General features: G+C 39.8%; 1 protein-coding gene across 2 annotated transcripts in view; it reads left to right on the top strand.

Moving 5' to 3' along the window:
- Positions 1 to 16,477, top strand: part of rad50 (DNA repair protein rad50) — a 208,353-nt gene that overhangs the window by 84,802 nt on the left and 107,074 nt on the right. For both annotated transcript variants that reach the window (XM_070094544.1, XM_070094545.1), the window contains 2 exons: positions 240 to 411; positions 15,098 to 15,254. In XM_070094544.1, the coding sequence (XP_069950645.1) occupies positions 240 to 411; positions 15,098 to 15,254 (329 nt within the window). The remainder of the gene's footprint in view (positions 1 to 239; positions 412 to 15,097; positions 15,255 to 16,477) is intronic.

Raw genomic sequence — 16,477 nt, forward strand, 5'->3', positions numbered from 1 at the left:
TGGTAAGACTTTACAATGTGTCTGGAAAAGACAAACGTTTGGTAGAACTTGAATATACACTTGGCAGGGATCATTCTATTTTGATATGGGAAGCTTGTTATTATTTTTATCCTGATTTTGCTTTACTCTTCCTCTACAGATGCCTAATGTTTCCATGGTTAGCATTAATTTTTTAGTAAATAGATATTGCATAGGGTTTTTTGCTTTAATTTTAATACTTTATTTTAATAATCTTTCAGTTGGAGTCGCAAGTGTATGACTTGGAGAGAGAGGTGGAGAAAACCCAGGATGAGGTTGCAAGGGCTGTGAGGAGACAAGGAGAGTTGGAATCTGCTCATAACAGACAGAAAAATCACATTGACAGAAGAAATAAACTGATGACAAACATAGTTGAAGAATTTACAATCACTGGTATTATGTTTAATTTTGTATATTTATATCTATCCCTATATACACTAATAGTGATGGAAAACAAAATACTCTCCCTTTTCATGACTATGGGTATTCAGGTTCATGTGCACCCTGAATTTGGCCATTTTATCACTCATTTTTATTCTGCTTCACTTATGCTATTCCATTTTACTTTTATGTTTACTGATATGCGTGCATGAGTGTGTTCGATAGGAGTGAATGGAGATGAATGGTATTTGGGACCTGACGATCTGTTGGAGTGTGAGCGGGGTAATATTTACTGAAGGGATTCAGGGAAACCGGTTATTTTTATGTAGCCGGACTTGAGTCCTGGAAATGGGAAGTACAATGCCTGCTCTCTAAAGGAGGGGTTTTGGGATATTAGGAGTTTGGAAGGATATGTTGTGCATCTTTATATGTATATGCTTCTAAACTGTTGTGTTCTGAGCACCTCTGCAAAAACAGTGATTATGTGTGGGTGAGGTGAAAGTGTTGAATGATGATGAAAGTATTTTCTTTTCGGGGTTCTTTCTTTCTTTTTGGGTCACCCTGCCTTGGTGGGAAATGGCCGACTTGTTAAAAAAAAAAAAAAAAATAAATGTGGCTGTAATTGCTGTATGATTTTAAGGGTGGACTCTTATGTCTTGCACTCATGTCTAAGCTTTTGATTCTAATGAGATTTAACTTTTGTCATACTTGTAAGCAATTCCATGTTTTCTCTGAATTCCACTAGTCTTTGTTTTCTTATTTTTATCACCACACTTTAAGTTTGTCATGGATGCTGTTTGAGGTCTCCTGTCTCTCTTCCTTCTTGAACATTAGATTTTAAGTCTTCAAAGCACATAGCAATATCCCTGTCGGGTGATTTGTGGTAGATAGCAACCACCCTGGGTACTACTGTCCTGCCAAATGAGTGTAAGACAGAAAACTATTTGTTTTACATGAAGTTAGAAGTGCTGGTGTCTTTTCTGTCACATCATAAACACTTACTTACACTCATAAACACTTACTTACACTTAGGTCATACTACACGTCATTATATTATATTTACAAACCCATCTGAGTTTTCTTCTCTTTTCTTAACCCTTTGAGGGTCGAGAGGCCCTCTCCCAGACTCATTCTCGGGGTCAAGAAAAATATTCGAAAAAAAAAAGAAAATTATTTTTTCTCATGGAATGATAGAGAATCTTTTTCCGATCATAATGACACTAAAAGTACAAAATTTGATGGAAAATTTACAGAATTGTGCTCTCGCATCGGCGATTTCACCCACTTTGAGCCCTATTTTCGGCCAATTCCAATGTTCCATTTGACTAAAATCGGCTATTTCGCTAGAATTCCATTTGTTTTATTGATCGAGTACAAGAAACTGCCCATTTACCTATTTCAGCTACCCAATAGAGGGGTCAGAAATTGGTAATTTGGCCAATTTCACACAAATTTCAAAAGATGCCAATTTCAAAATAGGGTCCAGAATAAACAAGATAGATATTCCTGGTACTAAAATAATAATTTATCTGTTCATTAGTCATGTCTACAGGTCCGTCTTACATATTTTTGTTTTCCATTTTGAATTTTTATTATCACAAAAAAATGTAAGATTTACTGTTACGTATACTACTGCATCATTGTAAAAGCAGTATAAATAATATCAGCGCACTTGTGAAAGAATATTTCTCGCCAGTTGACGTGTATTGGACACGTGGCGTGATTTGTTTACTCTTGAACATTAAAAATCAAACATTTTCACTGCTTTGAGCTCAATTTCAAGGTACTTGTTATTATGAAACCACTCAAAATCATCTCTATTTCTGTAATACATCTTCCACTCTATCAAATGAGTCCCAGAAAACGAGAATACAACCATAAATACCATACGAAAATACACTGGAAAATCGCCATTTTAAACCAAAATCACGGTCAGAGATTTTTTCTCATTATGCACTGCGTGCTTCAGAATTTTTTTATACTGTGCACACTGACAACACAGACCCATTGTTTCATATGTAGGCCTACTAGCTTTCTTCCACCAGATTTGAAGACACTAGAATTTACATGTATAATATGTGACTGACCCTGGCTGCAATGATGTACTTGTACGTGACCGACCCTCAAAGGGTTAATGGTTCTTGCTCTTTATTTCCTCTCATCTCTGTGGACAAGCGGAAAAGAATTCTTCCTCTGTAAGCCATATGGGTTGTAAGAGGCGACTAAAATGCTGGGAGCAAGGGGCTAGTAACGCCCTTCGCTTACATAAATTACTAAATTTAATAAGAAAAAATTTGCTTTTTCATTTTAGGTCACCCTACCTCAGTGGGATATGGCCAGTTCATTGAAAAAAAAAATCCATGGAAGTGAAATAAGAATCTTCCCTTTGTAAACCATGCGTGTTGTAAAAGTCAATTAAATGTTGGGAGCAATGGGCTAGTAATCCCTTTTCCCATATAGCTTACTAAAAAATAGAAAGAAGAAAATCTCTAAGTTGGGATGTTTGAATGTGCATGGATGTAGTGAGGATAAGAAAGAGATGATTTTGGATGTTATGAATGAAAATAAGATTGATGTCTTGGCTCTAAGTGAAACAAAGCTGAAGGGGGTAGGAGAGTTTCAATTGGGAGAAAAAATGGGATTAGGTCAGGGGTTTCTAGTAGAGTTAGGCCCATGGCCTGGTGGCAAAAGCTCTTGCTCCACACTGAAGGTCTGAGTTTGATTACCGGCGAAGGTTGAAACATTGGGCGTGTTTCCTTAAACCAGTTGTCTGTTCACTCATCAGTATAAAATGGGTACCTGGGTGTCAGTCAACTGGTGTGGGTTGCATCCTGGGACAAAATTGACCAAATTTGCCTGAAATACTCTGCATAACAAGTGGCTTTCTGTGTAGTAGTATGTCATTGATGTTAGCTAGGCTTGTATACCTTGTACATGTACTTGTAGAAATAGATATTTTATTTTTTTATTTATTTTATTAATACATCGGCTGTTTCCTACCAAGGCAGGGTGACCTGACAAAGAAAAACTTTCATCCTCACTTAATCCATCACTCTTGCCAGAGGCATGCATGCACTACAGTTATACAACCCAACATTAACACCCTTCCTTCAGAGTACTGGCACTGTATTTCCCATCTCCAGGAATCATGTTCGGCCTGCCGGTTTCCCTGAGTCCCTTCATAAATGTTACCTTGCTTACACTCCAACAGCATGTCAAGTCCTAAAAACCATTAGTCTTCATTCGCTCCTATCTAACACACACACACACACTTGCTGGATGTCCAAGCCCTTCACTCACAAAACCTTTACCCCCTCCCTCCAACCTTTCCCAGGCTGACCCCTACCCTGCCTTCCCTCCACTGCAGATTTATACACTCTTGAAGTCATTCTGCTTTGTTTCATCCTCTCTACATGCCCAAACCATCTCAATAACCCCTCCTCAGCCCTCTGGATAATAGTTTTGGTAATCCCACACCACCACCTAATCTCCAAACTGCGGATTCTCTGCATTATATTCACATCACACATTGCCTTCAGACATGACATCTCCATTGCCTCCAGCCTTCTTGTTGCAACAGTCACAACCCATGCCTCACACCCATACAAGAACATTGGTATAACTGTACTCTCATACATTCCCCTCATTATTATTATAAGGAAAGAGTAGCAATAATGTTGAAGGATCACTTATGGCAGGAAAAGAGGGAATATAAACGTAAATGCAAGGATTATGTGGAGTAATATAAGTACAGTGGTCCCTCATTTTTCATAGTTAATCCGTTCCTGGAGTTGCTACTATTATCGAAATCTACGATTTTCGAATAAATTTTCCCCATAAGAAATAATGTAAATACAATTAAGAGAATTAGGAGAAGGTGTGGAGTTAATAAAAGCATTAGTCAGAGGGCAGAAGAGGGGTTGTTGAGGTGGTTTGGTCATTTAGAGAGAATGGATCAAAGTAGAATGACATGGAAAGCATATAAATCTATAGGGGAAGGAAAGAGGGGTAGGGGTCGTCCTCGAAAGGGTTGGAAAGAGGGGGTAAAGGAGGTTTTGTGGGTGAGGGGCTTGGACTTCCAGCAAGCGTGCATGAGCGTGTTAGATAGGAGTGAATGGAGACGAATGATACTTGGGACCTGACGATCTGTTGGAGTGTGAGCAGGGTAATATTTAGTGAAGGGATTCAGGGAAACCAGTTATTTTCATATAGTCGGACTTGAGTCCTGGAAATGGGAAGTACAATGCCTGCACTTTAAAGGAGGGGTTTGGGATATTGGCAGTTTGGAGGGATATGTTGTGTATCTCTATACGTATATGCTTCTAAACTGTTGTATTCTGAGCACCTCTGCAAAAGCAGTGATAATGTGTGAGTGTGGTGAAAGTGTTGAATGATGATGAAAGTATTTTCTTTTTGGGGATTTTCTTTCTTTTTTTTTGGGTCACCCTGCCTCGGTGGGAGACGGCCGACTTGTTGAAAAAAAAAAAAAAAAAAAAAATTAATCCGTTCCTGACACCCAGAAGTATTAAAACAAAAAATTTTTTTACATGAAATATAGATGTACATAAACAATACAATGGGAAATGATGAGTGAAACATTAACAGCATAACACTTACCTTTATTGGAGATTCTTCTTAGTGTATGGGAGACTGGAGGAGGAGAGAGATTGGATTGTTTACAGTTTGGAAGGGGAATCCCCTTCCATCAACACCTCAGGTACCAATTGCTTTTCTGGGGTTGCTTCTCTTCTCTGTTTCTTAATGCCACTTGGACCACCTTGAGAGTCACTGGAGTCGTCTCGCAAAATAACTGTGGAGAGAGCTCTGTTTCTGGCGTCTCTTTAACACTTCCCTAAAATGGCCCAAGTCTTTGTCACTGTACATGTTGCCAACATGGCTTGCAACAACCTTGTCAGGGTGATGTTTCTCCATAAAGCTTTCCATCTTACCCCACATAGCAAAATTCTCTTTAATTTCTGAAGAAGGCACCTTCTTCCATCTCTCTTCCTCCTCCTCTGCAGCAAGATGTTTTTCTTAAATTCAGTCATATTTCTCACCTTCTTTACCACAGGCTTGGCACTAGGAGCTTTCTTTGGAGCCATGGTAGCTTGTTTAGTACTTGCAAGCACTAAAATGAGTGGAATATTATGAAATATTTAATAGCACTTGAGGGGGACCTTCGCTCACTGGTAAACAATGCCAGACTGCCTGGGTAGGGAGGCCGCCCCGGCTCACACCGTGCGTACGCGTCCCGGATGAACTACTATTCGCGAGCCAACCCATGATTAGCGAGCCCATGTTTATACAAAAATATCCCTATGATTTCCGAAATCTGTGATTCCCGAGAACTACGAAAAACGAGGGACCACTGTATCTGATGTGAAAAAAGGGGTTAAAGTAAGTGTTCATGAACCTGGAGAAGAGAGAAGTGTAGAGGAGGGAGAGAGAGATTTTGGGATATGTTGAGTGAGTGCTTGGGGAGTTTTGAACCAAGTGGTTCAAAACTCCTCAAAGCACCTAAAGTGGGTAAAACTGTTGTCTTGGGAGTAGTAGGTAAGTTTGGGGTGCCAGGGTAAATGAAAATGGGGGGCCTTTACATGAAGTATGAACAGTGGACCCCGACCAACGAAGGCATGTCACGATAAATTCAACTAACGAAGCGTTTCAGTGAAAAATTTTGGCCCGACCAACGATGAAAAACTCGACCAATATGATTAGTCCCGAAAGCGTCCACGTGTCCCATCTGGCCTGAGCGCGCCTTAGCTGCCCTGCCTTCAGTTAGTGTGCCAGTGTTTACAAGCCAGTCCGGTCGCATCCACGCATACATTCGGTACATTTTGTATTCTAGTGTTTTTAGTGCTTGTAACTGCAAAATAAGCCACCATGGGCCCCAAGTAAGCTTCTAGTGCGAACCCTGTGGTAAAAAGGGTGAGAATTAAAATTGAAATGAAGATCATCACAAAGTATGAAACTGGAGTGTGTGTAACAGAGCTGGCCAGGTTATACAACAAACCTCAATCAACCATCGCTACTATCTTGGCCAACAGAAAGGCAATCAAGGAAGCTGTTGTTGCGAAAGGTGCAAGTATGTTTTCGAAATGGATCGCAAGTACTCGAAGATGTTGAGAGACTGTTATTGGTGTGGATAAACGATAAACAGATATCAAGAGATAGCATCTCCCAAGCGATCATGTGTGAAAAGGCAAGGCAGTTGCATGACGATTTAATTAAAAAAAAATGCCCGCAACTAGTGGTGATGTGAGTGAATTTAAGGCCAGCAAAGGTTGGTTTGAGAAATTTAAGAATCGTAGTGGCATACATAGTGTGATAAGGCATGGTGAGGCTGCCAGTTCGGACTAAAAAGCAGCTGAAAAATATGTGCGGAAATTCAAGGAGTACATAGAGGCTGAAGGATTGAAACTCCAACAAGTGTTTGTGATGAAATAGACCTGTTTTGGAAGAAAATGCCAAACAGGACCTACATTACACAAGAGGACACAAGCCTATGAAAGACAGGCTAACCTTACTGTTGTGTAGTATGTAATGCTAGTGGGGAGAGAAATTGAGGAAGTTGCCTTCTTCAAAGATTAAGGAAATTTGTGCAAAGTGGGTTAACGTCCAAACCTTTATGGATGAAAATCACCCAAATAGTTATTGCAAGCCGTGCTGGTGACTATTACAATGACAATGTTGTGGCCCATTTTAGGAAAATCTTAAAGGAGCGCGTGGTACAGAGCTCTATGGACAGATTTTTGGTGCGACAGAGGTCCAGTGACTCAAGCTGGTCCTAGTGGCATTAAAAAACAAAGAAGGGAAGTAACCCCAGAATAGGACTTGCTACCTCAAGTCCTCATGGAAAGGAATTCCCCTTCCAAAAAATAATAATGTCCATCATCTCCCCTCCTCCCATCCCATCCCATCACTCATAGCCACATCCTCAATAAAGGCAAGTGTCATTTATTCTTCATTACACAATATACATGTGTATACATGTATTGTGCATCCTTCTGTTTGTGTGTAGGAAAATGTATATTTCATGTGGTAAAAATGTTTTTTTTTCATTCTTTTGGGTGTCTTGAATGGAATAATTTGATTTCCATTATTTCTTGTAGGGAAAATTAATTCAACTAACGATAATTTCGTCTAACGATGAGCTCTCTGGAACGGATTAATATCGTTGGTCAAGGGTCCACTGTATATATATAGAGGTTTTGTAGTAAGTAACACATATTTTAAGAAAAAGAGGATAAATAAGTTTACAAGATATGATATAGCATGTAATGATAGTAGTTTGATTATGTATTGATGGATAAAAGGTTTATGGGTAGACTTCAGGATGTGCATGTTTGTAGAAGGGGCAACAGATGTATCAGATCATTTAGTTGTAGCTGCAGTTAAAGTAAGAGGTAGATGGGGCAAAAGGAAAACGGCAACAGCAAGTAAGAGAGAGGTGAAAGTTTATAAACTAAGCAAGGAGGCAGTTAGGGTGAGATATAAGCAACTATTCAATTCAAAGTTTATTCTCTATAAGGATTACAATGCTGAGTTTACAGAATTTGGTTATTGTGTGGTTTACATGTAGTAAAATAATAATTACAGAGTGTACCACTAGAACACCTAGCATGGCTAGGCATTTCGGGCAGACTTAAATTAAATCTTAAGTTTAAAATATTACAAAATTATGAGGTTAGTTGGTATTATGGCTAAGTGACTAAATCATAGTTTGTGAGTTTAGCAATGTGAATGCTTTTGTTTTGGCACTATACATAGTTTCAGTATTGGAGTATCACAGGCCAACTTATGACTAGTTAACCCTTTCAGGGTCCGTCCCGTAGATCTACGGCTTTGCGTTCAATGTCCAAACCGTAGATCTACGTCATGAGCTCAGCTCACTCTGATAAACTGTGAGTGGTACACTTGGGCCTAGATATGAGAGAATACATCTATGTGGTATGTGTGCACCACATAAAACAAATCCTGCAGCACACTGTGTATAATGAGAGAAAAAAAACTGAAACCAAGATTTTCGATTAAAACAGCAACTTTGCAGTGTTTTTTTGTATGTTTTTATAGTTGTATTTGCAATTTCTTGGTCTCATTTGATAGAATGGAAGACTTATTACAGAAATAGAGATGATTTTGATTGGTTTTAGCACCGGAAATGGCTTGAAACTGAGCTCAAAGTAGCGGAAATGTTAAATTTTTGTCGATGTTCAAGAGTAAACAAACGACCTCACACGTCTAATACATGCCAGCTGGTGGATCTAATACACATTCACAAATGTGGTGATGATATTTATACAATTATTACAATATTGCATAACAGTAAATCTTCTATTTTTTGGTGTGAATAAAAATTCATTATGTAAATAAAAAATAAAAATGGGATTTATTTGTAAAGCCTCAAAACGTAACTAATGAACCGAGGAAATGTTAGTTTAGTGCCAGGAATGCCTACATTGTTTATTCTGGATGCTATTTTGAAATTGGAATATTTTGAACTTTGTGTTAAATTGGCCAAATTACCAATTTCCGATCACTTTATTTTGTAGTTGAAACAGTTGACTTGGCGATTTCTTGTGCTCAATCGATAGAATAGAAGTAATACTAGTAAAATAGCTAAGAATTTGGTCGACTGGAATGATGTAATTGGCCTAAAATGGAAGTCAAAGTCGGCAAAATCGCCGATTCGTAAATATCGCTGACACATCAAAATTCGCGAGAGCATAATTTCGTCAATTTTCCATCAAATTTCGTACTTTTTGTTTTATTACCTTCACAAAAAGATTCTCTACCATTTCATAAGAAAAAATAACAATTTTTTTTTTTGGAAAATTCTTGGACACTGGTGCGTGACTTCAGATTTTGGCCTTGGACCCTGAAAGGGTTAAGATTCATTATTTTGAGATTGAGATTGATATTTCTGTTTATGGTCAAATGGGTGAGTGAGTGTAAGTGTGAACCACCAGGTGGTATTCGTATAATTAGTTGACAGGGTGTATCAGGGTGATAAGATGTTTTCTGATGGTAGTTTTGAAGGTGATGAATGTGTCTGCAGTTTTAGAATTTTCAGGTAGGGTGTTCCAGATTTTAGGGCCTTTGACATACATTGAATTTTTGTAAAGGTTTAGTCGGACACGGGGAATGTCATAGAGATTTTGTGTCTGGTGTTGTGCCTGTGGGTTCTGTCACAACTATCAAGAAAGCATTTTAGGTCAAGGTTAATATTGGAATTTAAGGTCCTGTAGATGTAGATTGCACAGTAGTAAGTGTGGATGTACTGAACAGGGAGTAAGTTTAGATCTATGAAGAGTGGAAGGGGGGGTGTTGCCAGGGATGGGATTTAGTGATTATTCTTACTGCGGCGTTTTGTTGGGTTATTATTGGCTTTAGGTGTGTTGCTGCAGTTGAACCCCAAGCACAGATAGCATAGGTGAGGTATGGATATATAAGTGAATGGTATAGTGTGAGAAGGGCAGTTTGCGGCACATAGTATCGTATCTTGGAGAGGATCCCAACAAAACTATTGGCAGAAAGGTGGGCTAGTGAGAGCATAGGTTGTGCAAGGGTTGAAGAGGAGTGGGATAGTTTTAAAAATGCAGTGTTAAAATGTGGGGCAGAAGTTTGTGGCTATAGGAGGGTGGGTGTAGGAGGAAAGATGAGTGGTTGGTGGGAAGATGAGGTAAGGGTGTGATAAAAGAGAGGTTTTTACAAAGCACAGTGGTATAAGAAGGGTGGAGTATATGGAGAGTAAAAGAGTGGTGAAGGGAGTGCAAAAGGAGAGCAAATGATAGTGGGTAAGGTGCTGTCAACAAATTTTGCTGAGAATAAGGAAAAAAATTTGGTATGAGATAAATAGCTTACGAAAGGCTAGAGAACAAATGGATTTGATAGTTAACCCCTTCAGGGTCCAAGGCCAAAATCTGAAGTGGTGCTCCAGTGTCCAAGAAATTTTGAAAAAAAAAAAAAAAAAAAAAAATTTCTTACAGAATTAAAGAGCATATTTTTGTGAAGGCAATAAGAAAAAAAAAAAATTCTGATCAGTACTTACCGAGATACAGTGTCAAGAAGTTTGTCCAAAATGTGGTGGTGGCGGCAACATCGACGAATTCCACATACGCGCATTACTTTATTTAGCGGTTTTTGTAGTTTTTTCTTTTATTTTCCAATTTTTTTCTTTTCCTACTAACATTTGGGGCCTGAGAGACCAATACTGTATATAATATATATATATAAACTCACTGTATTGAACACAATAACCGCACTAAAGTTATTATCATATTATTGTTTACCACTGTTGTTTATTACAATAAACATGCACAAATCTTGTATAATACTAATGTTCTATCATATATTTACATATTTACAATCACTGGACATGGTTTTAAAACTGCTGGAGCTTGTGGAACTCCTTGAAACAAGGCACCATACACAGAGGCACCTTACATTCCTCACTCATAAACCGAGTGTCTTTGCGTCTTTGTTGCCGTCGTTTTGTTTGTGCACAGACAACACATCTCTTCTGAGCAAATTTCTTCTGAGTTGAAGGAAGCTGTATTATGAAATGATCACCTTCCCTCCTCAAACACTTGGGTATATCCTGAGGAATTCGAGGACCTTGTTGTATAGCAGGTGTTCTTACCTGGTACTTTATTATGAGTTGTCTGACAACAGACAAACAAAATTCACCATACGGTGGTCTGTTGCCAGTCTTTATTTGGTACATATTATATGTACTGGGAAATTATTTCCCAGTAAAAGTAGGCCTTAGACAAGGATGTGTGATGTCACCGTGGTTGTTTAATATATTTATAGATGGGGTTGTAAGAGAAGTAAATGGGAGGGTCTTGGCAAGAGGCGTGGAGTTAAAAAATAAAGAATCACACAAAGTGGGAGTTGTCACAGTTGCTCTTTGCTGATGACACTGTGCTCTTTGGAGATTCTGAAAAGAAGTTGCAGAGATTGGTGGATGAATTTGGTAGGGTGTGCAAAAGAAGAAAATTAAAGGTGAATACAGGAAAGAGTAAGGTTATGAGGATAACAAAAAGATTAGGTGATGAAAGATTGAATATCAGAGTGGAGGGAGAGAGTATGGAGGAGGTGAACGTATTCAGATATTTGGGAGTGGACGTGTCAGCGGATGGGTCTATGAAAGATGAGGTGAATCATAGAATTGATGAGGGAAAAAGAGTGAGTGGTGCACTTAGGAGTCTGTGGAGACAAAGAACTTTGTCCTTGGAGGCAAAGAGGGGAATGTATGAGAGTATAGTTTTACCAACGCTCTTATATGGGTGTGAAGCGTGGGTGATGAATGTTGCAGCGAGGAGAAGGCTGGAGGCAGTGGAGATGTCATGTCTGAGGGCAATGTGTGGTGTGAATATAATGCAGAGAATTCGTAGTTTGGAAGTTAGGAGGAGGTGCGGGATTACCAAAACTGTTGTCCAGAGGGCTGAGGAAGGGTTGTTGAGGTGGTTCGGACATGTAGAGAGAATGGAGCGAAACAGAATGACTTCAAGAGTGTATCAGTCTGTAGTGGAAGGAAGGCGGGGTAGGGGTCGGCCTAGGAAGGGTTGGAGGGAGGGGGTAAAGGAGGTTTTGTGTGCGAGGGGCTTGGACTTCCAGCAGGCATGCGTGAGCGTGTTTGATAGGAGTGAATGGAGACAAATGGTTTTTAATACTTGACGTGCTGTTGGAGTGTGAGCAAAGTAACATTTATGAAGGGATTCAGGGAAACCGGCAGGCCGGACTTGAGTCCTGGAGATGGGAAGTACAGTGCCTGCACTCTGAAGGAGGGGTGTTTAATGTTGCAGTTTAAAAACTGTAGTGTAAAGCACCCTTCTGGCAAGACAGTGATGGAGTGAATGATGGTGAAAGTTTTTCTTTTTCGGGCCACCCTGCCTTGGTGGGAATCGGCCAGTGTGATAATAAAAAAAAATATATGCATTGAGCATTGAAATGTCCATGAGATGGAAGAAAAGTTTCATGTACCACTTGTAACTCTTACGAACAGAATCAACAAAACCAATCTGCATGTCACATTTGTCAACCAAGTGCATGTTTTGTGTATAATCAATCACTGTCACTGGTTTTCGAATACGTTCATTAGTCACTCGATCAACTTTGCCACTGTCTTGCATTTCATTACGGTGAATGGTTGTCAACAATGTGACATCTCGTTTGTCATGCCACCGTAATGCCATGATGTCATTGGCAGTAAACACCTGCACGTCATCACCACGAGCACCTGCGTTGAGCCTGGTCATATGTTTACGATTAGAACACACTGTGCCACACACATCTGTCTTGTTCACTCGCATAAAATCACTGAGTAATGGGCTTGTGTACCAGGTTATCGGTATATAATGTATGCCCCTTACCAAGATAAGGTGCCATCATGTTTCTCACTACGTCACCTGAGATACCCAATAACATCTTGGTATCTTTCAATGTTTTACTTCCCGTGTATACAACAATATCCAACAGCAGGCCACTGTCACAGTCACAGAGTACAAACAGTTTTATACCAAAGCGTTTCCTCTTGCTCGGTATATACTGCTTGAATGACAGTCTACCTTTGAACAAAATCAAAGACTCGTCAATTACAAGATTCTTGAATGGATAAAAGTATATGTGGAACTTTTGTTTGAGATACATGAAAACATTTCTAATCTTGTATAACCTGTCACTTCTGTCAGGCCTGGTTTTGTCAGAGAAGTGCAACATACGTAACAGTAAGATAAACCTGTTCACTGGGATGATTTCACTGAAGACCGGGGTAGAAATTAGCCGATCTGTGGACCAGTATGCTTTTATATTATGCTTATAGACATGAGGCATAAGCATTATTGTTGCAAAAAGCAAATAAATTTCTGCAACAGTCGTCTCTATCCACCTGTGTAATCTTGACTGTGGTGATATGATCGTATTTGCCATGGTGTACTCAAAATACTTATTACTTTCCCTGACAATAGTTTCCATCAATGGCTGGTCAAAGAATAATTCAAAGAATTCCAGTTCATTGGCCGTGGTTCCAAGGGGGACAAGTAGGTAGAATTCCACTTTGAGAGTCATCAAAGTGGTGGGGCTTGGGAACAAAATTGGGATTTTGCTGCCAATCCCAGATACGGTTTGCTGGTGGATACTGGACATCATAGGCTGGTTGTGCGGGTGGTTGTGGTTGTGGTGGGCTGGTGGCTGATGCTCCGCTTTGTCCTTGAACTGAGTCAGCAGCGTGGGTCCCAGCCTGGGCTGGTGAGTCACGCATGGCGGTGCCACTACCATCACCACTACCACCATCTACTGATGCCTGTGGTCTATCCATGCCAAGTGTAGCCACATCATCCTCACTATCACTATCTAAACCTTGTGTAGGGCACGGGATGTACTCTGGGATGTACCCCGTCCCCTGGGCACAGCATAGGGTACACTACCCAAGTGCATGCGGCGGCGCACATACCGACACTTCACTGGTGAATGTGATTCCTCACTATCACTACTCAAATGATCGTCAAGCGAAATAAAATCACAATCCACGTCACTATCATCATCATTACTGAAGTCAGAGGCCTGGCCATGCGAAAATATTAGTTTTATCTTGCGTTGAGGTACAACCAACCGTGCGTCACGAGTGCCCACACCAGAGGTAGAAGGTTGAGGATCGTCAGGGTTTTCTGCACTATTATCGATATCCTGGTCATTCCTTTCGGTCACTAACTGATCAAAGCCATAGAATTCGTCTTCATTTCCACTTCCATCAGTGTCAGAATTATCAGATAGGAAGAGGAGAGTCCCAATTTTCCGGGGAGTGAGAGCTGACTTGCGACGAGGCATGGTGAACAAGGGTAACTGAGCCGGCATTCCCACAATGCTATGCAGGTGCCTAGATTTTTTGTTTATGGCGCACACCCACCACGCAGACCCATTCTCTCACATGTAGGCCTATGAGCGCTTTTGTGCTAAATTTGATGGCGCTAGAATTTTGGCGTAGATCTATGGTTTGGACACTCAACGTGAAGCCGTAGATCTACGGGACGGACCCTGAAAGGGTTAAAAACAGAATAGGGGAGTTAGTAGATGGGGGGTTGGAGGTATTGGGAAGATGGCAGGAATATTTTGAGCAACTGTTAAATTTTGTTGGAGAGGGAAGCAGTAATTTCATGCATTGGGCAGGGAGGTATAACATCTTTCAGGAGTGATGAGGAGCCGGATGTGAGTGTGGGGGAGGTGCGTGAGGCACTAAGTAGAATGGAAGGGGGTAAGGCAGCTGGAACTCATAGGATCATGACAGAAATGTTAAAAGCAGGTGGGGATATAGTTTTGGAGTGGTTCCAGATGGAAAACTGTGCTTGTATCTCTTCTCCAGTATTTAATTTGCCATATTCTTTTTCAGGTTTCTAGTAGTTGTAGTACATTGTCTTCTCTTGGATCCCATTTCAGCTATCTATTTCTTTAAAGAAATATCTTCTAATGTTCTTTTTGCCTCATTATTTAAGTGCAAACAATACCACTGCTGCATATTTCAGTGTTAGTTGATTGGTAGAATGTATATTAAGAACAATTCTCAACCTTTCCTCATCCATATATCTAAAGGAACAGAAAATGTCGGGAAGGATAGAGTAAAAATGTCATAGTATGTAGGAAAAGTATTAAGTTTTAATCATCTGCAAAATATTTTAAGCAGATTTATATACTATTTCAGAGTTCCTTGGCATCCAGAATTTTAAGGATGAGCAAGCAGATTCAATGTTATCCCAACTGTTAAAGATAATTAAAGAGGAACGTGGAAATATTTTGGCCAAAAAAGAAGAATGCGAAAAAGAAGAAGCCAAAATTCAGTCTGAAATTGATGACCTGCGGTAAGTTGAAATTATATGTACAGTAGGTTTTTAAAGTGCAATATTTTTATGAAGCAGAGTATATTATCTGGGAAAGGAGGGAAGAACTGTATTGGAATTGATCTTCTATTTTTCATATTTGTTGAAAAGAAAAGAAAAATTTATACAGTGGAACCTTGGTTTTCGTTTGTCCTGGTTTTTGTCGAATTCGGTTTTCGACGACTTTTTTCGTCAAATTATTGTCCATTTTCATTCATCACTTTGGTTTTTGTCCGCCATACTGAACGTGTCCGTCTACCCGCGCCCACACAAAGCACCGAGTCAGTCTGGCTTTGTTTCTCATAGAGTGAACATTACCCTGTGCATTCATACAAAACATTTCGTAATAACCCATTGTTTTTTGTGCTTGTTTATTGAGTGCGACTGCTAAATAAGCCACCATGGGGTCAGAGAAAGTTCCGAGTGCCAGCCCTTTGATAAAGAAGGCGAGAAACACGATAGAATTCAATTTTGGTAGAGGGTGTTAGTGGTTGTGATGGTGGTAGTGGTTGGGATGGTGGCAAAGGGTGGTAGTGATGGTGGCAAAGGGTGGTAGTGATGTCAACAAGAGTCGTCAATAAAGGTTAAAGTGATTTAAATGTTCATTTATCCATTTCATTAGTTCTTTATGCACCTACCATCCGACTTATGACCGAGCTTGGTTCTGACCAACTGGTTGTAAGTCAAAATGGACTTAAGTCGAATCTTTGAAAATTACCGACATACTGGGTAGGGCATAATGTCACACCTTTGCTATATAAACTACCTACATAGTACTGTAATGCAATGTACAATCATTATTTCATTCTTTTTATCATAATGTACTATTGATATATTTTAATCATTTATGTATTGTATACATGGTAGTGGACTGTACTGTAAATTTTACATCTCGTACAGTATCGTATGTTACTGTTATCTTTAAGCATTGTCGACACAGTAGAATGGGAGAATACCATTGGTAGTGTCATCCTGCCAGAATGCCCTATAACCTATGCTTTAAGTAAAGAGAAGCGACTCTGGAACATGCGTATTACGTATTCAGCTGGCCAGTCAGCCGGGTGGGTGGGTGGTTGGTTGGTTGGTTGGCTGCCTGGCTGACTGAATTTGGCTCTCTCCCCATCTGTATCTGTCTGTCTCTCACAGGTACACATAAGTAAAGTTATCATACGTAGTGTAAATGACCTAGGATAACCCAAAAAAAT

This window comes from Cherax quadricarinatus, chromosome 46, assembly GCF_038502225.1.
Source record: "Cherax quadricarinatus isolate ZL_2023a chromosome 46, ASM3850222v1, whole genome shotgun sequence".
Classification (NCBI taxonomy): Eukaryota; Metazoa; Arthropoda; class Malacostraca; order Decapoda; family Parastacidae; genus Cherax; species Cherax quadricarinatus.